Genomic DNA, 24,203 nt, shown 5'->3' with positions numbered 1-24,203 from the left:
GAAGCAAGTCTGAATAGCGTGACCACTAATGGCACGATATCAAGAGCTCACACACACTCGTCTCATGCTGATATTTAGCTCAGGTCCGCAAGGATTGTATCCTTAATTATTTATTTATTTATTTATTTATTTATTTATTCACGTTGCCTCACAGGCTCCAAGCATGGAGTATTGTGTGAGGGGGGGATTACATAAATAGGGGTAATAACAGGAGCATGAATGACACGATTATATAATGCTGATTGACTGTTAGTACTCATTAAACAGTAAGAACATCATTATACAATAGTTATTGACGCGTCAGTAATTAGAAAAAATGGCTGTTATTTCGGTCCTAAAAGAAGCTGGATCACGAATATTGACGATGTGTTCCGGAAGACCATTCCAGTGAACAATAGCCTGCGGCAAAGCGGATGAATTGAATGCAACGGTTTTACCTGAAAGGCGTTTGAAGCTGAGATGGTTGTTTAAACGGCGCGAGGTGCGGTGAGGTTGGGCAAGAGGGAGAGTCGAAAGATTAGTGCTATAGACTATCTTGTGAAATAAGCAGATTAGGGCAATTAATCTTCGTGATTGCAAGGTACAAAGAGAGAGCGATAATTTAATGTTTGTGACGCTTGAGTGACGGTCATAGTTTCTGGAGATGAAACGCGCAGCACGATTTTGGACTGATTCAAGGGAGTTAATTAAATAAGCCTGGTGAGGTGACCAAATGGATGATGCATACTCGAGTTGCGGACGAACAAATGTTTGATAGGCGAGCTTACGGGTAGTAGCAGGAGTTCCATGAAGATTCCGTTTTAGGTATCCTAAGGTCCGGGATGCTTTAGCTGTTATTTTCTGTATATGAGTGGACCAGGACAAGTTACATGAAAAATGGACACCGAGGTATTTGTAAGAAGACACCTGAGAGACTAAGCTGTTATCGAGCATGTAATTGAACGAAGAGTTAGATTTTTTGCGGCTGAAAAGTTGCAAAATGCACATAATCAAAATGCAGAATGAAATTTGTGCTTATGCTTGCTTTAGTCTGAAGATAAATAGCACCCAGTGATTCTTTACAGCGGCTTTTATGTCGAGGTTTTCGATCAGTGGACAGAGAAAGCGGTGCGCAGTGATTGGTGAGATCACAGTCCATTAATGGTATATAACGATGTCGCATCAGTTCACATTTCGCTGGCTGTCAGAATGTTTCTTTCTTTAATTCCCGGGATTATATTGGGGTCAGCGGACAATTGAATTTCTTCCGGAAGTAGAGGGTACGTTTTACTGTGAAGCTTTCTGACACAGTGGCTAAAACTCAAAACCCACGGCAGATGATGCGACAAATCGCTAAAAGCTAGTGTAGTACCCATCGATGCCCTGAAGGATCCATGAAATGACTTTATAAACAAGCACACACTCAAATGTGATTAAAGACATGCTGACAACACTCTTGACGAATGATATGACGCCGTAATACGAAACTCTTGCCAGCAATTTGTGTAGGGGTGCAGTAATGAACCTCCCTCAAGAGAAAAGTTTTCAACAGCTGTATCTTACCGGTACTCACATATGGGGCAGAAACGTGGAGGCTAACGAAAAGGGTTCAGCTTAAGGACAACGCGGTGAGCCATGGAAAGAAAAATGATAGGTGTAAACATTAAGACACCGGAAGTGGGCAGAGTGGGTGTGTGAACAAACGCGGGTTAATGACATTATAGTCGAAATCAAGAGGAGTAAATGGGCTTGGGCAGGGCGTGTAATGCGAACGCAAGATAACAGCTGGTCCTTAAGGGTAACGGAGTGGGTTCCAAGAGAATGCAAGCGTAGCAGGGGACGGCAGAAGGTTAGGTGGGCGGATGAGATTAGGAAGGTTGCAGGCATAAGGGCGCAGCTGGCAATGGACAGGGCTAATTGGAGAGACATGGCAGAGGCCTTTGCTCTGCAGTGGGTATAGTCAGGCTGATGATGATGATGATGACTGAGCATTGATTTTATTACCGATTTTTTCGCGGCAGCCTTCTTCGGGACAAGTGATCAGATCCTGCATTATTCAGCAGTTTTTCTTGCCGACTAAGCACATTACGCAAATACCAGCGATTCATCTTGAGTCATCACTGAACCCATAAATTCTGACTCGCTTAACCTCTCCAGCATCGCTCTATGAAGCAATGTTTCCAAGAAGGAAATTCCTATTGACGATTCACATATGAGAATCACTAAGCATGTTTTTTTTTAAAATGTTATACTCATACATTGCCTTTTCACGTATAAAGATGACGTTGTGATATGCATGTATATATATGGCGTTTTCCATACAAAATCTTTTATGTTATGTACAGTAAAAATTTGTTCTTCTTGCTATCCGTAGACTACCTTATAGCTGCCTGCAAGTGCTTTGAAAACAGTATAGGGAGCCACTATGCTTGAACAATGTTTTTTTCACCGTGCCTGTGTTCAGCGCTTCAGAAGCCGTGGTATCGGGAGGAAAGCTTTTCTAGAGCGATGACGTTTAGAGCGCAACTATAATATAATGCAGTCATGGACAAAAGAATGTGGGATGCGGATTTGTGGGAAAACAAAAATTCCTGTGTTGCCTCTCTGGTCATAAGCTGGCATTTTTCCCGAGCATCGAGGTCGGGTGTACCCTTGTGTTTCAATGCTTTTTGTTCACCTCTTTAGGTCGATCCCATATCAATATTTTTTTGAAGCGGAAAGCTTCACTACGCCAGCTTTTCGAGCCGTCAGCGGTGCCGCAAGTTTGACCTTGAATCTAGCTAGAGGTCAAACCATGAGCATAACTGGTGGTAGTCAGGTTCGACATATGACGTCAGGTACAGCAGCGACACCACCATCTGTTACACCAACTATCTCGACCTTGACCTTCGCTCAAGCGGGAAAGCGCCGTGAAGGAAGGAATAAAGGAGTTAGGGAAAGAGGAAAACGAACTGACAATTGAAAGTTGGAACGCGCCGTAAACGAAGCGATAAAGGAAGGAGGAAAAGAAGAAAGAGAAAACTGAAAATTGAAAGTTGCATTTTGAAACAGCAGCTTTGTGGGCGGTGCTCTATGCGCTGCCGCTCGTCACGGTGCGCAAGCCGTGCTGGAAGAAACTCGAGCTCCAGCACCGCAAGTCCCTGCGCGTGTGCCTAGGCCTGCCCAAAAACTCGCAGAGCGCCGCAACGTTGGCCGAGGCAGGAGCGTGGCCACTTGAGCTCCAAGCAGCGCGCAGGGCACTGAATCACATCGACCGGCTTCACCGCGCACCGGACGGCGGCTCGCTGCTGCAGCGTATGCGCTCGCACCCGCGCTCACGAATGGGCGCGGCGCTTCTCGAGTATGAGCAATTGACGTCATACACCTTGACAGCAGAGAGGGAAAGCGTCTGCCGGCATCGCATGCGCAGGTCATGAAAGTGGGTTCTATTCCGGAGCCCTCCGCTACGGCACCTCTTTCTTCCTTTCTTCTTTCGCACCCTCCTTTATCCCTTCCCTTACGGCGCTGTGCAGGTGTCCAACGATATATGAGACAGATACTGCGCCATTTCCTTTCCCCAAAAACCAATTATTAATATTATTATTATTATTATTATTATTATTATTAATAATAATGCATACGCCAACTAGAGTGACAGACATGTGCCATACTTTATTAGATGTGTGTTTTACAAGCTACAAAAAGGATGATGTGCAAGCAGGTGTACTAATAGCTGATATTAGTGACCATTTACCTATTTTTATGTTTTTTAAACCTTACTGTACACTACAGAATCATTCCAAAACATGTGCACCCATTACATACAGAATTATTAATGAAGCTAAGACCATAATATTTAGAAAACTACTAGCAGAAACAAGCTGGGCAGATGTTCTTCAACTGTCTGACCCCGTCACAGCATATGACGTCTTTATTATAACAGTTACCGAGCTCTACAGTCAAGCCTTCCGTACAGTAGAATTCAAAAAGTGTAAAAAAGCCAGAAAGCCATGGATAAATGCCGACCTTTTGAAAAGAATCAGAGAACGTGACAGACAGTGCATCTTTTATCAAATCGAAAAATATGGACGGTTTGACTGAGTATAAACGAATTCGTAATAAGTTAAGCTCTGATATTAAAAAAGCCAGGACTAGTTAATACGAACATAAGTTTGCTGATATCTGCAACAACCCTAAACAAGTATGGAATACAGTAAATAAGCTAATGTCCAACAACAAAAGAGACGGCTCTCTGAACTCGTTATAAACGATGTGCCTTACACAGGGGCGTCGCTTGCTGACAAACTTATTGAGCACTTTCTCATATCAGGAGCTTCAAGTAAATCTCAGGCAAGTAACTCTTATTATACAACGTATCTCACATCCAACATCCAAAGCTCAATGTTCATGTTTCCAACTACATAATTAGAAATCTGCACAGTAATCAAAATCCTAAAGAATAGCAGTGCATGTGATGCTGATGACATTAAAGTTCAACCTATAAAATGCATCAGTCCCATAATTAGTCAGCCACTTACGCATATATATATGCGCAAGTGGCTGACTAATCAGGTTGCATATATGCAACCTGATTTTGAGTACCGGAATATTTCCAGATAAATAAAAAATTGCAAAAGTCTCCGTCATACACGAGTGAGGTGATAGAAATGATATAAATAATTATAGGCCAATTTCGGTCCTACCAATCCTCTCTAAAGTAGTTGAACAAGTTATAAACATCAGGCTACTAAACCTCTGCAAGCGAAATGATATCATCGTCGAGCAGCAATACGGATTCCAGAAAGAGAAATCTACTGAAATGGCACTAAAAAAAATTAAGGACAAGATAATAAGCAATTTTGAGCAGAAAATATATCCAAGAGATGTTTTTCTAGGCTTTGAAAAGGCATTCGACTCAATTAAGCGCCTTATTTTACTGTACAAGTTATATAAATATGGCATTAGAGGAATGGCTCTCACATTAATAAAGAATTACCTCTCAAATCGTCACCAGTACACGAATATTATGAATGAAAAGTCCATCTTAGGTCAGATACATTATTGAGTTCCACAAGGATATATCCTTGGGCCGCTGATATTTCTGCTTTATATAAATGATCATAATTATAACGTACAGAAATCATACTGTACGCTGGTGATACCAATGTATTAATCTGCGGACAAGATCTAGAAGTCCTCCAAGTTGAAACCATTATATGGCTCCAAAATATGTCCACGTGGCTCCACGGTAATGAACTGGAGTTGAACACTAAGAAAACTAAGCACATTATATTCCGCGCTCGTAACAAGTGCATAAAACAAGAAATACTTATACAATTTCGCGATGAATATATGGAACGTGTTATAGAACATAAATTTCTTGGTGTCATATTTCACGAACATCTAGACTGGTCACCTCACACTGAAAAAGTTCGCATTGTTATCTCTAAATCCATTGGTGTCATGTATAAAATAAAGGACCTTTTGCTTATCTGGATAAAAACACAACTATAGACACTGGCGCATTCGCGTTTCCACTATTGTCTTCTTGTCTGGGGCACAGCACCTAAAACAAGCATAGAAAACATATACTTATTACAAAAGAAATTTTTGTGCCTAATAGATAATGCACCATACCTTATCCACACTGCCCCATTGTTTAGAAAACACCAACTGCTTACACTGTGGAATGTTATAAACAAAGAGACACACCTACAACACACGGCACATATGTTATAATAAGGAAAAAATACGTGCGAACTATGGCAGCCAGAAACTTAGCTACAGAATTTCCAGTTTTTTAAACGATCACCATCCTGCTGTAAACATTATTCAGGAAAGTAAATCGCTGAAAGCTTTCAAAAATAGCATCACTATGTATCTGTTGTCACTCCTGGCATAACCACTCTTTTCGTTTTTATTCTGTTGTTTTTCACAGTATTCGCCCAAGTGTACATAAATGTTCAATGCGAAATAACTGCAGTTTTAATGTAACCAACCACTCTGTATTTCCATCTCGTTTAGTGTTTATTTTATGCGCTGAATGTCTTGTGCTCTCGAATGGGAGCAAGAAGGGCGCAGACTTTGTCAGGCATCCATTTGCCTTTTGGTCTACGCCATAGGCAACTGTACCATACGTTGTCTGAATAAACTCTGACATCTCGGTGGGCTTTCACCATAGCGGGTGCCCCCTGCCATATGGGCAGTGGGCACCATATGGTGTCACCACCATGATACCTGATTTAATTTCTGCTGCGGGTCCTTGGACCCTAGATATTAAACTTATTTTTGGAATACGGCGGAGTGCTCGGCTTGAAGCACTTTGGCACGGGTCGGCGCGGTATTGCACTGCCTCCGGTATCGGGCCGGGGCATATTAGCGCGCGCCTTTTCTTTCTACCTTTGCTCTCCTATCCTTTAACTCTCCTACTTTCAGCACGCGGCAGTGAGCGTGGTTCGGCTTGAGCCAGTAGGCAGGCCCGTGCACTTTTCTCTCCTTTGTTCCTATCAGCAATAGCAACGTGCACTGACATCGCACAGCACACGGGAGCCTATGCGCTTCGCCTCCATCTAAACGCTGCCGCCGCGGTCGGGTTCGAACCCGGGTACTCGGAGGCTGGCCGCACTTTATTATCCCAATTAAACCTCTCCCCAACTACACACCCTACCGAGGGGTCCCCCTTTCTCCTATCGTCTGCTCTAACCTCAACGTACCCCCCGTCCCCAAGAACATGCACCCAGCAGCGAGACAGGGACCGCAGAGTAGCAAGGACTCGGGCACTCCACAAACAGTATGGCGATGACCACAAAGTGATATACGTGGACGCAGCGGAGTACACTTCAGGCTCCCGTATTGCCCTGGCGGTAGCCGACAACCAAGCAAAGCTTCTGACCTCCAGATCAATCATCACCAATTCTACCACAGAGGCAGAAGAGGCAGCCATCGCGCTTGCTCTCATTTCTACATCTGCCACAAAAATTATCTCTGACCCTAAATCTGTCATTCTCAACTATGCCAGTGGCTACATATTCCGCACTGCTGCTCGTTTACCATGCTTCTGGAAGCCCCGGCGCCCCATAACCCTCATCTGGACGCCAGCACATGTCGGCCTCCCTGGCAACGAGGAGGTTCATCCCTTAGCCCGAGGTCTTACATTCCGGGCGGGAGTCGAGCCCCTTTTACGGGCCGAGGAGCGCCTGCTCCCTTCCCGTGATATTGTCGCGTACTACCGGGAACAACGAAGGGAGTATGCACCCCAGCCCCATCCCTCACCATAGCGCTGGCCGCACGCTGGCGACGGCTACAAACTCGTGCTGCTCCATACCCCATACTACTGCATGCCCGATACCCAGACCAATTCCCCTCCTCATGCAAACTTTGCGGAAAACCAGGAGACTTTCTACACACCCTGCTCACATGCCCTACCTTCGCTCATCCCCCATCACCGACCGTCGCGGAGTTTTACGGGGAGACTCTTCTGATCGAAACTTCTCCTCAAGACCAGCGCCGGCTTATCTCCAGCGCTCTGAGAAGGGTTGCTTTCCAAGGGCTATCCTTTGCTTTGTAGGGGTGCCTCCCCACAGTGAGGGAGCATCCAAGTGCCATGTAGGGGGCTTTGCTCCCGCCATTTACATAGTTGGCAATAAAAGTTTCCACCACCGGGTACTCTGGATCAGTAGCCGAGCGCCTTAACCACTGAGCCACCACGGCGGGTGAATGTGCATTAGCTGAGCTATAATCCAGATACACAAAGCGAAAGCTGTCGGCGTTCATTGCGTTGGGGTTGGAATTGACAGCGTCCTTGACGCCGATGATTTTGAGGAAGAGAAGGACGCATAACTGGCTCTCTGGGTGAGTGATAATAATAATTGGTTTTTTTGGGGGAAAGGAAATGGCGCAGTATCTGTCTCATATATCGTTGGACACCTGAACCGCGCCGTAAGGGAAGGGATGAAGGAGGGAGTGAAAGAAGAAAGAGAAATAGGTGCCGTAGTGAAGGGCTCCGGCATAATTTCGACCACCTGGGGATCTTTAACGTGCACTGACATCGCACAGCACACGGGCGCCTTAGCGTTTTTCCTCCATAAAAACGCAGCCGCCGCGGCCGGGTTCGAACCCGGGAACTCCGGATCAGTACTCTGGGTGAGTGGAAATTGAAAATAAAATTAGTTTTGGGGGAAAACATATGGCGCAGTATCTGTCTCACACAGAGTTTCTTACTATTACCTAGAGGTAAATCTGGTGCCCCGTCTATGGAAGTTTGCATGGAGCTTCCTCGAGACCACCTCAGCCGCCATGGGCGCTCCAAGCATCATGGGGCGGAGATCTACCGACTGCGGAACCGCAAATTTTGCCAAAAACAATGCAAAAATGAACATTGTTCGATAATCAAAAATGCCCTAACATTCGATATCCTGTGTATAAATTGCAAAAAACGATCAGAAAAGCATGGGCGCTTGGGGGTGGCTTCCAAGCCATACGGGGCTGGGATCCAGGGGCTTTCGCACATGTGGCGAGGGCTCCTTGTCACCGGGGGTATCTATTGCTAAACCGTCGTCATCGCTTCAGATGGCGCGGCGGTTGCGACACGCATCCTTTCTTTCAATCTTTCCTATCTTTCAACTCTCCTACTGCCTGCACGTGGCGGCGCTTGTGGCTCAGCTTGAGCCAGTGGGCAGGCCCGTGCACTTTTCTTTCCATTCTTCCTTCAGTCGCAAAACAACGAAAAACAGAAAAGCATGTGAATGCAAAGTTTGCCCAAAATAAGAGATGGCTTGTCCTCTTATTGGCCAATTATTGTACACCACGAAATCCAATATTTCGTGCTTAACAGGTGCACTTTTAAAAAGAAATATGTTACAAAAGTGTTGTTGCTTAAGCAGTTTAAGAGCTTTTTTAATGGCACTTCGTAAAACAAAAAACTTTTATTGGCATCGCATGCTGTTGCGTTTTAAATTGGTTTTTGGTTTATGGGGAAAGGAAATGGCGCAGTATCTGTCTCATATATCGTTGGACACCTGAACCGCGCCGTAAGGGAAGGGATAAAGGAGGGAGAGAAAGAAGAAAGGAAGAATAGGTACCGTAGTGGAGGGCTCCGGAATAATTTCGACCACCTGGGGATCTTTAACGTGCACTGACATCGCACAGCACACGGGCGCCTTAGCGTTTTTCCTCCATAAAAACGCAGCCGTCGCGGTCGGGTTCGAACCCGGGAACTCCGGATCAGTAGTCGAGCGCCCTAACCACTGAGCTACTATGGCTTTTGCGCACTACGTTCGTGCCAAAGTCGCCTGCGCGCGGGGCGCGCCGTGGACGGAATTCGCCATGTCAGTAACGCTAATCTGTGTTCCCGAAAAAATCCTACTGTGCCGCACCAAGTAGTTCACTGGCCCATAATGCTTTGAGCGCCCATGGTGGCTTAGGTGCAGCACCGCCAGCTTTCTCTCTATTGTAGTTAATAGTAAGAAGCTCTATGGTCTCACATATCGGCGGACACCTCAACCGCGCTGTAAGGGAAGGGATAAGGAGGGAGTGAAAGAAGAAAGGAAGAAAGATGTGCCGTAGTGGAGGGCTCCGGAATAATTTCGACCGCCTGGGGATCTTTAAGGTGCACTGACATCGCACAGCACACGGGCGCCTCAGCGTTCTGCCTCCATCGAACGGTGATATTTACAACTGCATTATTGCTAGTTGTATGTATGGAACCAAATCCGGTTCCAAACGACGCGCAATGCCTGCAGATAATTTCAGCAAAGCGAATTGAAAAAGAAATTGTTTTGGGAGGAAAAGTAAATGGCGCAATGCGAGACAGGCGTCATTTCCTTTTCTTAAAACCAACTTTCATTTTCCTTCGCTTACGACGCGGTTCGGGTTTTCCACCGAAATATGAGACAGATTTCCTTTCTTTAAAACTAACTTTCATTTCACTTTCCTTCCCATACGGCGCGATTCGCCGCGGTTTAGGTTCGAACCCAGGATATATATATATATATATATATATATATATATATATATATATATATATATATATATATATATATATATATATATATATATATATATATATATATATATATATATATATATATATATATAATTGGTGTTTGGGGAAAGGAAATGGCGCAGTATCGGTCATATATCGTTGGACACCTGAACCGCGCCGTAAGGGAAGGGATAAAGGAGGGAGCGAAAGAGGAAAGGAAGAAAGAGGTGCCGTAATGGAGGGCTCCGGAATAATTTCGACCACCTGGGGATCTTCAACGTGCACTGACATCGCACAACACACGGGCACCTATACGTTTTGCCTCCATAAAAGCGCAGCCGCCGCGGTCGGGTGCGTTTTTATGGAGGCAAAACGCTAAGGCGCCCGTGTGCTGTGCGTCCGCAGTGCACCCTGGCTAATCCCCCGCCGTGGGCATGTGCCATTAAGCCCGAAGTCATCGTCATCATCATCGTGAGATACCCCAAACGCAACGAAACACCTCTCAGATGCCGCAAGTAGCCAGAAGGTGAGAGCCCGAAGGCATGAGGCGTGGCTAACATATATGCACTGCCCGATAACAACCGCAAAGCTGTGCCTTCGCCTCTCCTGGACAGAACGGGACAATGTTCACGACAGCCGGCGCAATGCGGGATACTCTAAGATAGGAGCATCGCCTGTCTTTTAATTTTGCTACTGCCAAGCGCCAATGTTACAAAAGAGGGAACATTTGCATATAACTCACTACCAAGGAAATACACACAGTATTTGGTCCTTTGATTTCACACAGTGTGCGAAAACAAAAATTTCGAAGATGGGTGCATTTTTAAGGGAAATAAAAAAAATTGTTTGGCAAGTAAAGACTAACAAGCAATATGATGGACCGTTGCTTATTCGCACAAAATTGTTCTTCCAAGCTAGGCTTCATTTTCTTGCTAAGTATTCTACCAACGTGCCACACATGTATCTCGACTTGGAGCGCCACCAGGTGCAGCTGAAAGGAGTTAAAAGTGGTTCTGAAATGGGTAGACTGGTAATCAGGAAATGAAAGGCGCGGTAATTGTTTCACTTCTTGGTGGACACCTCAACCGCGCCGTGATGAATGGAAGGTGAGAATGAAAGAAAAAAGAAAGAAAGAGGCGCCGTAGTGGAGCACTCCGGAACATTTCCGGCCACTTGGGGATCGTCAACGCGCACTGACATCGCGCAGCACACTGGCGTATTTTGCGTGCAATCACTGCATCTCCATGCACAACAAAAGTTCCAGGGAATATTGAAGGTACATTACTGAGAGAATGAGGAGGTTTTGAAGAAAGGGAGTGCGCGGCCACTGTCTCACTCTTGGTGTATATGTACACCTGAACCACGTCATGAAAGAAGAGATGAAATACGCGAAAAAAAAAGGCGTATGGAGATTAGAAGTGATGAGCCATTGAGCAAGAGACCAGAGGGATCAGGAGGAAGCAAACTTACTGGCCATCATGAGAATGACCTCAAAAGACCGCTCCAAAGTGTGAATAATTACGAATGATTTTGCACCGGCAGTTTCTGTCTCGTTCGGCGCCAGCTCATGAGTGCACCTTGACATCACGGCCGACCGGCCAAACTAGACGACAATGTTCCTGATGACGTCGGCTTCGCCGGCAAGCACTGATTGTTCCTCTGAACATTCACTAGGTTCTTTGACGTCACAGCAACTGGGGCAAGTGCACACTGACGTCACTTGATGAGGGTGGAAATGCCCAGCGGCTCTTCGCACAGCATTCAAAATCATATCAAGTGATGTTCCACTCAAGGCCTGCAACTGAAACTTGCTAGAAAGCATCTCCTTGTGCCCTTGAAACAGAACATAATGTTTGTTTGCGATCGAAATTTTTGTGTCTCAAGCCCTTCAAACTATTAGCCTAAGTCTTTTGTAAAACTGAGTAGATTATTTGCCTCCCAGACGCGGCCTCCGCCGTTGTTCCCCTCTGTGTAGTTCTTGCGTGCAGATGGGTTGTTCTTCCCAAGCGATGACATCACCCGGGAAGCAGAGCAAATCGGTTCTTTTCTTGACCCAGTGTCGCGCCAATCAATGACTCTGGGAGGGCCTCAACGCAACTTGGTTCTTCCGTGTTCTGTGTATACGCCACAGCTATATACTGACTCATCTGATCGACCCGTCAGACGCCCAGGAGCCTTTCGTTGTCTACTCGCGTGAATTACTTCCTTCGCGCCCCTCGGTAATTCCCGCTAAGACTACAGGATGTGTGTCGATGCTCTTTTTTGTGGTGGTGCCCCCTCTACAACCCTGGCTGTGCGATAACCATTTCGCACGGTTCGCGGCGCTTTCACACGAGCTCGTAACACAGACCGCCGACTACCCATTGGTAATCCTTGACCAACGAATGCGGTATGTTCAGTGAGAAAAGATGCCTATGAAAAAGTAATCTATGTGGGCAAAGGTGTTACCTGCCTCGAGTGGGCTGTAAAAGCAGCGGGTGTGGTTCGACTGTCACCGCTTGTGACTTCTTCGCCCCTGGGTTGAGAAAAAAACCTGAGATTCTTAAAGGTATTTGCTCATGTTCTTCTTCAGCAAGATAATCATCATCTCGTTTTGATCTTTAACTTAATTAGTGCGCTACTCGTAGGAACGAACTACACTGGACGCAAAAACCACATACTGGGCGCAAACTATGAACTTGGTAGTTTGCGCCCTGCGAGCAATATCTCAAGTCCCAGAATTGCACTGTTTATACTAGACCACCACCCACCGCGGTGGCTCGGTGGTTAGGGCGCTCGGCTACTGATCTGCAGTTCCCGGGTTCGAACCCGACCACGGCGGCTGCGTTTTTTGGAGGAAAAACGCTATGCACCCGTGTGCTGTGCGATGTCAGTGCACGTTAAAGATCCCCAGGTGGTCGAAGTTATTCCGGAGCCCTCGACTACGGCACCTCTTTCTTCCTTTCTTCTCTCACTCCCTCCTTTATCCCTTGCCTTAACGGCGCGGTTCAGGTGTCCAACGATATACGAGACAGATACTGCGCCATTTCCTTTCCCCAAAAAACCAATTATTGTTATTATCCTAGACCACCAACGCATCACGACCCTGACTTTCCTATTTTGTTGATTTGCAATTTCAAGGGTAATCCGTATTCAACAGTAAGCTAAATATGCTTTGCATGTCAAGATTACGGACGTTTTTCTGTTAAAGCCGAAAATTAAAACTCATTTCAGCATACTATTGTCTGCTTGCTTCGGTCCAAACGGAAAAGACAAACCCCCAGTTATATCGCGCTGAATTAGTGAGAAGGAGCTTGTCGTACATATGCATCCCATTATTGTTGTTTCGATTTCTACGGCACATCCGGGCGTATAAACTTGACAAATCCGAGCAAAAGTCCTGGTTTGTCAGTATTTATCAGAATCTATTTCTCAGGTGTGGGTTCTCGCAGGAATCTACAAAAAAAATTTCGCACTCATAGATCCAAAAGTTCTTCCGCTCTGACATTTCTCCATGCTCTATGCTACAGGTCTCATTGCCTACAGAAACATGAATAAAAATTCTACTGACGCATGTCTAGATAAATAAATGCACAAAAGACTTCGCATTTAATCAATGGTACAAATAATCTAGGTCGAATAGTTCATTCGCTTTGACATTCCTTCGTGATCTGTACTGTGGGTTTCTCTGGCAACGTCTAATGAGGCATATTTAGTTAAATGCATGCCCGACAGATTGCGCGTTTAGATCCATGACGCAAATCATCTCATTGTAATGCGCGGTAAACTTGGAAGTTATGTGGCCCGTGGGAGCAGCAGGCTGATTTAGACGAAGCAACCAACTTCAAGGAAGGCTTCTCAGAAGGCCCCTATTGTTACGCATTTCTTTAAAAACTGGCTATATTGGAGCGCAGTGAGTACTCTGACATCCAACGGCTTTTAGGCCTCAGGAACTATAGGATACAAGCGTATCTCGCACGCAGAGTGGCGCCATAAACTAATTCACCTTTAATATATTCTGGAAAAAACCAGTGTGCATGATAACGTCCACGGGGTGAATTCAAGGACTTTCATGCTGCAGATCTGATGCGTAATTCATAAATTATGAAAAATACAAATATACATTGCAGTCTCCATGGGGTGACCTCAGAGACATTTACGCTGCAGAAATAATGCAGTTTTAGTATTATGTGGAAAATATAAATGTTCATCATAATGTCGATGGGCGGCTCAATTCAGTAACATTTATGCTGGAGATCTGATGCATCTTTAATATATTGTGTAAAATACAAATGTCCATCATTATATCTACGGGGTCTGACGAGAAGTCATGGTCTTTTCCCAAATCCTCGTCGGGGCTAATTATGTGTGGTTTAAAGATAGTACAATGCTTCTGTTTTACTTGTTCATCTAAAAAATAATAATAATAATTGGTTATTGGGGAAAGGAAATGACGCAGTATCTCTCTCACATATCGGAGGACACCTGAACCACGCCGTAAGGGAAGCGATAAAGGAGGGACTGAGAGAAGAAATTAACGAATAGGTGCCGTAGTGGAGGGCTCCGGAATAAATTCGACCACCTGGGGGAACTTAAAGCGCACTGACATCGCACAGCACACGGTCGGCTTACCGTTTCGCCTCCATCGAAACGCAGGCGCTACGGTCGGGTTCGTATCCAGGAAATCCGGATCAGTAGCCGAGCGCCCTAACCAGTGAGCCACTGTGGCGGGTTCTAAAAAATGAACTCTTTGGCGGTTACTCGTGGAAAATTTCACGCATCCTCTCCCCTCCTCCTTTCTTTAAACCCGCCCGTGGCTTGAAAGGAAAGGAAATGTGTGTGTGTCGGTAGGAGCAGGCAGTTCGCCAACAATGAAATGAAATTGAGTCGAGGCCAGCTGGTTAACATAAACCACGTTTTTATTATGGGCTGGCGCTGGCTTTCAGGAAAAATTGTATGTAGCGGCCCTATTAACCATCACTTTCCTTTAAAGTAGAAGTTAGCGGTATGTAACCATGAGCAGGAACCTAACCAGCGCCTAAAGAATCTACGTAGTCGCATCACATCAGCATACAGAACGTATTTAATTGTAAACAATAGAAAATAATTATTCAGTTAAGTAACTAAGTGACTAATTCAATTCACAAATATGGTAAAGCGATGTACTCACGAGGCCAGGTGCCCGAACATGATAAACAGTGTTCTGTAGCTATTAAAACGTTCACATAATTATAAACTGAATAAAACAAAAAGCGTGTATTGTGGGGAGTGGGGAGAGTGCTTATTTTTGCACATAAAAGTTGAAGGCCCTGTCTTGTTCTATGTTGATTGATAATTTTTCGTATTCTTCAATCATTGAGCACAACACACTGTGAGCAGCAGACTTTCAGCAGAACGACTTGGAGTGAGCACCGTAATACGGGCTTGTTATTGCATCATCAAGGTGTCGACATATATGACATTTTCATTTTGAATCATCAAGATGTCGATATATACGACAGAGATTCAGGATATACAACTGTTTTGGACAGCCTTGAGTCAAGTAGCCGTCATTGAAAACACAGATTTTAAGTGCTACAAAAGCCCAGAACCTTGCTGTTTGCAAAGATTATCTGCTTCGAGTCAAATCAAATAAAAGATTATTCACAATATCTTATACAAAACGGGTACAAAGGTGTTATCACACCTAGCGAAATCCAATATCACGCGTACAAGGCACCGTTTTTAGTTTTCTGAAGAGGAAAGGAAGAGGTACTCATTATGCTTGACTGAAATGGGGGGGGGGGGGGGGTAATTACTCTTTAGCATCCACCCAAGAGCCGCCATAGGCTACAAAAAAGACTTCAACTTTTACAGGATCTTTGCAATTGGACAAAATTCATTCTTCTCTGGGGATTGAACGGGGGACCACAGCCGGGAACTCGCTGTCCCAGCAGGCGAACCAAGACTTCTTTCAAACATGATTTTTATCACAGTGGATAGAGGCTGCATGTATATCAATTATTTACATATAATCTAGGAAGCGATAGCAGATCTAACAGCAAAACACGCTGGTACAGCAGAATACTAGGCGTGATGTCATTGGCAGAACACGTAACCAAGACAAAGTACCAGTCTGGTTTGAAGCTAAGTTCGGTCAGAGATTTCCCAAAATCGTTCGGCTGAAGTGGTATTCTGTAGAACCAACTGATTAACAATATCGCTTTGTATCATACGACTTTTCGATACACTGCGTACTGATTATAAAAAGAACATGTCTGGCGGTTCATAAACACACTGCAGAGCAATGAGGTATCGTATATTGTTACGACATATTAATTCGCTTTTTCTAGCGGTCGCGGTGGCTCTGTGGTTATGGCGCTCGGCTGCTGACCCAGAAGACGCGGGTTCGATCCCGGCTGCGGCGGTCGATTTCGATGGAGCCGAAGTGCTAGCGGTCCGTGTACTGTGTGATGTCAGTGCACGTTAAAGAATCCCAGGTGGTCGAAATTTCCGGAGCCCACGGCATCCCTCATAGCCTGAGCCACTTTGAGACCACTAACCTAACGTGATTCACTTCCTCAAAGTCCGTTGCAGAACACCCTAGAACAGTCGCATTTTTCCGAAATAATCAATGTAAACGTTTTTTTTTTACTTTTTATTTAAGAATAGTTTTGTACCTGACAGCGCTGCCGGCTACTCCTCTTCTGATAAGAAAACAAACAACCAAAAAGCAACAAACTAGAAGCCAAGACATAGTTGTCTGTGAAACGTTGCAGAGACAAAAATTTAACTATTTAAATACCAAAACTAACGAAGACGACTATGAGATGTCAGGGCTGTCCAAATTAATCAACAGCTCGAAGCGGCAATGGTGTTAGTTTAGTGCGCTTAGCTGAATTCCCCTATGAAGAGTGCATCTGAAAATTGAACTTTATGCACAACTCTTTTGCATAGCTCAAGTCAAGCTGCAGCATAATCACACAGGATGACTAAACGATAGTTCGATGCGCCCCTTTTGGGCTCTCTCATTATTCGCGGATCGATATTCACCGACAATCATATTTAGCGATGAACAGCAAATTGCGTGTACATGTCCAACATTCTCGGAAAAATTTTTTTGAAAATTAGAAAATTCTAAGATGCTGTTATTTAAGTATTGAAGGTAGTGGTTCATTCTTACGATATCCAGCAAAATCAGCTCTTATGCGTAGCTCAAGTCAAGCTTCAGCATAGTCGCAGAGGATGACTAAACGTAGTTCGATACGCCCTTTTTGGGTTGTCTTATTATTCGCGGATCGATATTCACTGGCAATCATTTGATATATTGGAAAAAATTTTCCATCGATCCCACCGAGAAGTAAACACTGGCATAGAAAACTAATGCGGGACGCTTTTGACGATAGCAAAAACGTTAATAGAAAAAAATGCAAGACTGCCGTCGAGTTATCTGCAGATATATTGATTGTTATAGTCAAGATCTTACATTACATAAAAAATTGCGCTCATAAACGGTTTCTCGCTCAAAAATGCTCTTTTCCAGATGTGTTGTGCTCCTTTTTGCCTCAGCAGTCTGGACACCACTGAGGAGTACACCGAAACACGCTCTCCAGTCGCTAACGGCCCCGAAAACGACACAAGTGTCACTCCAGGCTGTTTGCGGCCCTCATCCCGCGATGTTGTCGAGTGCACGTTCCTTCGCCTGCAGAGGCATTCCCGCGAAGCCGTCATCCTTCGCGTCCGCGCTTATCTCGGCTTGATACGGCTCTCACAACCCGCAAGGACAGGGGGGAAGAAAAGAAGCACTAAACAAGAAACTCGCTGCTGTCGGTGGCTCAGTTTCCGTGGCGTCCGGTTACACAGGACGAGTTCGCGTGTTCGATGCCGGTTGAGGCAGATGTTTGGTTAGGTTTCATGGGGCTTAACATCCCAAGGCAACTGTCTATGAGGGACGCCGTAGTGGAGGGCTCCGGATAATTTAGACTCTCTGGCGTTCTTTAGCGTGCACTGACATCGCACAGCACACGGGCTTCTAGCATTTCGCCTCCATCGAAACGCGACCACCGCGGCCGGGATCGAACCCGCGTCTTTTGGTTTGGTTTATCGTTTATGGGAGTTTAACATCCCAAAGCGACTCAGGCTATGAGGGGCGCCGTAGTGGAGGGCTCCGGATAATTTCGACCACCTGGGGTTCTTTAGCGTGCAATTACATCGCACAGCACACGGGCTTCTAGCATTTCGCCTCCATCGAAACGCGACCACCGCGGCCGGGATCGAACCCGCGTCTTTCGGCTTGGTTTATGACTTGTGCGGGCTTAACGTCCCAAGGCGACTCAGGGTATGAGGGACGCCGTAGTGGAGGGCTCCGGATAATTTCAGCTACCTGGGATTCTTTAACGTGCACTTAAATCGCACAGTACGCGGGCTTCTAGCATTTCGCCTTCGTCGAAATGCGACCGCCGCGGCCGGTATCGAACTAGCGTCTTTCATGTTAGCAACCGAGCACCATAACCACTGATCCACCGCGGCGGCACTGAGGTAGCGGTATTTCGATGGAAGCGAAGAACAAAAATTATTTTAACCATCATAGGCGTTATGAGAGCCGCTGTGCTAAATATGTAGTGTACGGGAAAACTTTAGCATTTAATCTTCAGCTGCTGTCGGTTTGCGTCATCACGCGCACAACAGTCGAAGCTGAATTATGTCTTCGTCAGTACTCTGTCCACAGACTCCTGTCTGTAACCTAAACCTTCGTGCAACGCAGCTTCGGCGTTACGTGCAACGAAACACCCGTGGTTTTTTGTTTTCAGCGACCTCAAATTTATATGTATCCTGTGAAAATCCTATGTGTGTACGTGTGGGCCAGATTTTGTGTGAGTGTGTTTCGTTTCATCTCTATCCCCGTGATCTCGATTACCCTGCCTTCTACCCCTCCTAAGCCTGGGGTCTTTTGTCTCGATGCTAATAGTCTTTGTGCAGTAATGCTTCTTTTTATATGTTTTAGTACTAACATTAGGTGGTCTGCTAAAGTCTTCTGTATAGTCACTCACATAGAACTGAAGGCGGGCAGGAATTTTTCTTTCTGGTTTTGGCAATTGCCTTTTTCGATTCCACATGGAGGGGATCGACACTGCGGAGGAACATATATAGTGTTTTGCCTGAATGGTGTGTCCAAAAGTTCTCGTTTTTGCCTGTCGGGGTAGTAATCCTTGTTTCTTGGCGAGGGATTTTTTTTTTTTTTCAGAAGAGGAAGCGCCGTTTAGTGTTTTTGAGAATCACTCGCAAGTTAAAGAACCCCGGGTGATCGGAATTAGCCCGCAGGCCTCCATGACATCATCCCTCATATTCAGCTGGTCTACTTTGGCACGGAAAAAAATATTAACGAGACTCTGTAATGCCTGGTATATCCCGTATGACGCAGGCTTCACAAATGAAAATAGCTTCTGTTTCTGTTCGAAAATGATCTCGAATCGTAGCGGGTTTATATCAACTACATTTCCAAACTTTTTTGACAAAGCGAAATATAGGTGTTGAGGTCCTGGGATGGAAAAGGCATGTTGTAACATCACTCACCGTAGAACGTAAGCCTTCGATGAAACAGTAAGTTTTCAACTAGCTTACTGCTACACCAATCAATAAGTGATGGAGTAATAATTGGTCGCTGATTTCTCAGCTGTCCCTGAACATATGGGCGCAGGTCTGTCGTTTCCTGAGTTTCACAAATTATTCCGATGTGCCAAATTTATTGATACGGTATTAGTATTTCCGCTGTCAGGGCAGCAGTTTCCATTTGCGCAGAGGGCAAGCCAATAGCAGCAAAACGCAGGGAGTTCTGAAGTAGGAAGTTCTTGCGGGCTAGTTGGTTCATAGTTCAAAAAATGTTAAAACTGCGCAGAAGTCGAGGACATAGGCAACAAGGAAGATACAAGACGCCAGGGGCGCAGACTGCCAACTGTTTATTCATGAAAAGGGAACACAGCCTGTATGATGTGAAAAACCCAAGCACGTGACCGCCTCGTCACTCGCACGTGTACAGATGAAATAGATCAGAGAGCACAGCTTACTATTTGTGTACTACTGCTGAATACTAAAGAACCAAACAACACTTGAGCCAAAGGCACACTGCGCTTATTTAAAAATAAATACAAAAATAAGTGAGCGTCACAAAGATGAAAAGAAGGCAAATGTCATTGAAAAATTAACCAGAGTAAAGGGGAAATGTGTGGGAATAAATATATGAAGAGAAAAAACAAAGCAACAGACAACCACCTAAGTAAAAACCTAAAAACAAACAGTCGACCAAAGTAAAAGTGAAAATGCGAAGTTAAAAAACGTGAAATACAAAAAACGGAAAAACTGGCATGAAAAAGCAGAATGGGCGCGAGTGTGGATAAAAAAAATTTATTCTCAGCCAATGACTCGTGAATAAGTTCACCCCTGGAAGACTGAACATTTCGAAACAAAAAGACAAGATATTGCAAAAGGCCCTCCAGAAAAGCAATTTTCTCTGCTAACAGCGAAACAGAGGGGGTACTGACACACATGTTACTTGATCTTCTTATGTGCAACGCTTTCACGACTTCCCTTTCTGTCTGGTCCTTCGATATGAACACAAAGGTCGTGTTTTTGAACAACGACTTGCAGGGAATCTTTTTCTTGCCCTCACCTTTGCCCTTGCTGTTCTTACAATGTTGGGTTAAGTGGCCTCCTGCATTGTTTTTCACAGCCCAGTTGTGTTCACGTGCCCTCTCGTTGAAGCATCCACCAGTTTGTCCAATATACACCCTGTCACAGGTGAGGGGAATTACATAAACAATCCCAGAAATGCACTCTGTGAATTCCCTTCTCGTGCTTAATGGTATACAGGGGCATAATCTGCTTTGTGTGTGTGTGTGTGTGTGTGTGTGTGTGTGTGTGTGTGTGTGTGTGTGTGTGTGTGTGTGTGTGTGTGTGTGTGTGTGTGTGTGTGTGTGTGTGTGTGTGTGTGTGTGTGTGTGTGTGTGTGTGTGTGTGTGTGTGTGTGTGTGTGTGTGTGGTGTGTGTGTGTGTGTGTGTGTGTGTGTGTGTGTGTGTGTGTGTGTGTGTGTGTGTGTGTGTGTGTGTGTGTGTGTGTGTGTGTGTGTGTGTGTGTGTGTGTGTGTGTGTGTGTGTGTGTGTGTGTGTGTGTGTGTGTGTGTGTGTGTGTGTGTGTGTGTGTGTGTGTGTGTGTGTGTGTGTGTGTCACCAAGGCGCACAATCTGCTAAGCTTACACGGAGCGGAGAAGACAACCTTTACCCCGCAACGTCTGGCCACTTTTTTGATGTTGTGTGAGACATGATGAATGTAGGGAACAACCTGCAGTGCATCTTTCTTGAAGGTCTCTTTTTGTTTTCTACAACCTTTCATTTTGTGCAGCATACTTTCACAAAAACTGGTAATTAAAAAAGGTGGATACCTTGCCAAGCAGGAGCGCTGCACTTGCTGATTGAAGCTATGGGCCATTTTATGCACGCAGGATTTTTGGAGAGAGGACTGGCAGGCTAAGGTTATGCTAGCGCGTTTGACAAGCTTGGAATGCGCGCTTTCAAACGGCAGCGGGTTCTTCTTTCACCTGGGGTTGTAATACTAACAAACATGCTTGGAGGCGAATTCACGTTTTAAGTCCAAGAACTGTAAGTGGTTATCAGTGGTCAACTCACGGGTGAAGGTGAGGCCCTCGGAAGTAGTTGCAAATATGCTTAGAATGTTGGCAACAACATCAGCGAGGTTATCCCTTGCGGACAGGTGAAGTATGATAAGATAATCATCTACATAGCGGAAGGTGCCCAGAACCTTCTGGCAAGAAAGTTGTTGCTCAACCCGCTGATCAAATGCTGACAAAAATATATCGCAGAGGATGGGTGCTACTGAGGAACCGATACATATGCCGGACTTTTGTACAAACCATTTTCTATGGTATTCGATGGCAGTGGAGTTCAGATAAAAGTTTTTCAATTCAAGAAAGTTCTCTGTGCTCACGCCTGCCGTATTTTCAAAGCGTACTTCCCCGGTTTCTTGTATTGCCCGCCTAATTGCAGTGAAAAAACCAGCATGCGGTATCGAGTAGAAAAGATATTCTATGTCATTTGAAAACCCTGTGGTGGCCGTCGGAAAGACTTCATCCAGGTGTCTGATAACCTCATTAGAGCTGCGTACAGAAAACGGGTTTTGCAGGTTCGATTAATTAATTAAAAGGTTCGACTGAATGTACTTTCTTTTCTGGAGGGCCTTTTGTAAAACCTTGTCTTTTTGTTTTTTGTTTCGAAATGTTCAGTCTTTTCCAGGGGTGAAATTGTTCACGAGTCGTTGGCTGAAATTAATTTTTTTTACCCACACTCGCGCCAATTCTGCTTTTTCATGCCAGTTTTTCCATTTTTGCATTTCACGTTTTTAACTCGTCATTTTCACCTTTACTATGGTTGCCTGTTGGTTTTTAGTCTTTTACTGTGGTTGTTTGTTGCTTTGTTTCTGTCTTCATGTTTTTATTCCCTCATGGCCCTCACAGTGGTTAATTTTTGAATGACATTTGCCTTCTTTTCATCTTTGTCATGTTCACTTATTGTTGTATTTTTTTTAATAAGCGCCGTGTTCTTTAGTATTCAGCAGTATTACACGATTTGTAAGCTGTGCTCTCTCATCTATTTCATATGCGCATGTGCGATTGACGAGGCGGTCACGAGCTTGGGTTTTCCACTTGATATAGGCTGTGTTGCCTTTTCGTGAATAAACAAATGGCAGTATGCGCCCGTGGTGGTTTGTATGTTCCTCGTTGCCTATGTCCTCGTCTTTTGCGCAGTTTGAACATTTCTTGGAGCTCTGAACATTTACGAAACGGTTTCATGACCCGGCAAATTTCCAGACACCGAAAAGAAACCCTGGACGCACCGTATAAGCGAAACATCAAACGGTCAGGTCTTTGCCCCGTCAATCTCGGCGGCGAACACGTCGCGCGTTGGCAACATTGATAACCGCGCTCGCGCTCGCGCGCGCGCGCCGCCGTGCCCGTCTGTCGTCTGCTTCTCCTGCGCATTTCGTCTGCGTGCGTTCAAAGTCGGCAGCGTCGGGGGTGCTGGCTGGCAGGCTGGCTGTGCGCGCAGGGGCAACAGTTGTCCTTGACTGCTATTTACCCCCCACCACCACCACCACCGCAGCACACACCGCAGTACGTCGCAGCAGTCATGTGCGCAGCGTTCCGTGCCCGAATCCCCAACCAACCTCAGGCCCTACTCTCGTTCGCTGAGTCGCAGGTGAGTTGCCGCTTTTGTTTATCCCGTTTCGCCCCCAATTTGACGCCACTGCTTTTCTTTGTGTGTGTTTTTTGGGCGCAAGGAGGAGCCTTCGCGTTGTTTCCGTGCGGGAGCAGACGGCGCGAATGCTGCGCGAGCAGACCCGCTCTTTCGTTCGTCGTCTGCGCGGCTGACGGGCCGACGCCATGCTATTGTTATCGCGCTGGGGCGCGGACGCTCACGCGCTGGGTTTTTTTTTTTTTTTCGACACTCAGTGTGAGCCCTGGTCTGCCTCCCCTGAACGACGCACGGTGGCGCTAAGTGACGAACGCCAACAGTATCTCTGTGTGATAGAAATCCGTTGAGGGCAATAACGCAGTTCGTTCTCGTAAACTTGCCCGTCACTTCTTACTCTGGCTCGAAAAAAGAACAGGTGGCTAAAATGGTAAATAAAATGGCCGATACTTCTCTAAAGTTGCTGATACCTCCCGTCTGTAATCTGAATGGGACTGCGCAAGCGATCAGTTCGGCTGGCGTGTTTATCGAACCACCGCTCTGAATACACAAGTTCACATCACAAGATTACGCCTCCGCTATATTGAAATCTGTGTCAATCTTTCGTATCCCAAATCACGGATCCGCACTGTAGGAAAAGAAATGCGGCTAAGAGAGCTCCCTAACGCTAGGCGTTAGCGCAGTCGACATCTGAGGCTTATTTGGAGCTAGGGGGGAGGGGGGGGGAAGCGGGGTATGGTGGGCGAAAATGCAATATAGACTCGTCGCACATGTGTTAGGCTGCCGCGCTAATAAATTAAGAGAAAGAAAAGGTGGCAGAAACGAAGAAAAAAAATACAAAAATGCGTTACGGGACTACTACCCAGCGTCGTTCGTTGCAGTCAATTTCGCGTGCCTTTCGGGGCGTTTTCGACGACCTAGCTGACGAGGCTTGGCGGGCCAGAGTCCGAGCGTGAGACGGAGCGATCGCTGCGGGCTTTTAAAAATGGCGTCGCACAAGGAGGCGGCTGCGATGCGTTGATAAAGAAGCTCCGCCTCGCGTTGG

At 45.6% G+C, this 24,203-nt stretch overlaps 1 protein-coding gene across 1 annotated transcript in view; it reads left to right on the top strand.

Annotated features, from left to right (window-relative positions):
- Nucleotides 1–22,954: 22,954 nt before the first annotated feature.
- LOC144100904 (uncharacterized) overlaps nt 22,955–24,203 on the top strand; it is a 113,287-nt gene continuing 112,038 nt past the window's right edge. The window contains exon 1 of the mRNA XM_077633816.1: nt 22,955–23,164. Within this exon, the coding sequence (XP_077489942.1) occupies nt 23,096–23,164 (69 nt within the window). The 5' untranslated portion in view covers nt 22,955–23,095. The remainder of the gene's footprint in view (nt 23,165–24,203) is intronic.

Source organism: Amblyomma americanum, chromosome 8 (genome assembly GCF_052857255.1).
Source record: "Amblyomma americanum isolate KBUSLIRL-KWMA chromosome 8, ASM5285725v1, whole genome shotgun sequence".
NCBI classification, from domain to species: Eukaryota; Metazoa; Arthropoda; class Arachnida; order Ixodida; family Ixodidae; genus Amblyomma; species Amblyomma americanum.
This window is presented reverse-complemented; position numbering and strand designations above follow the sequence as displayed.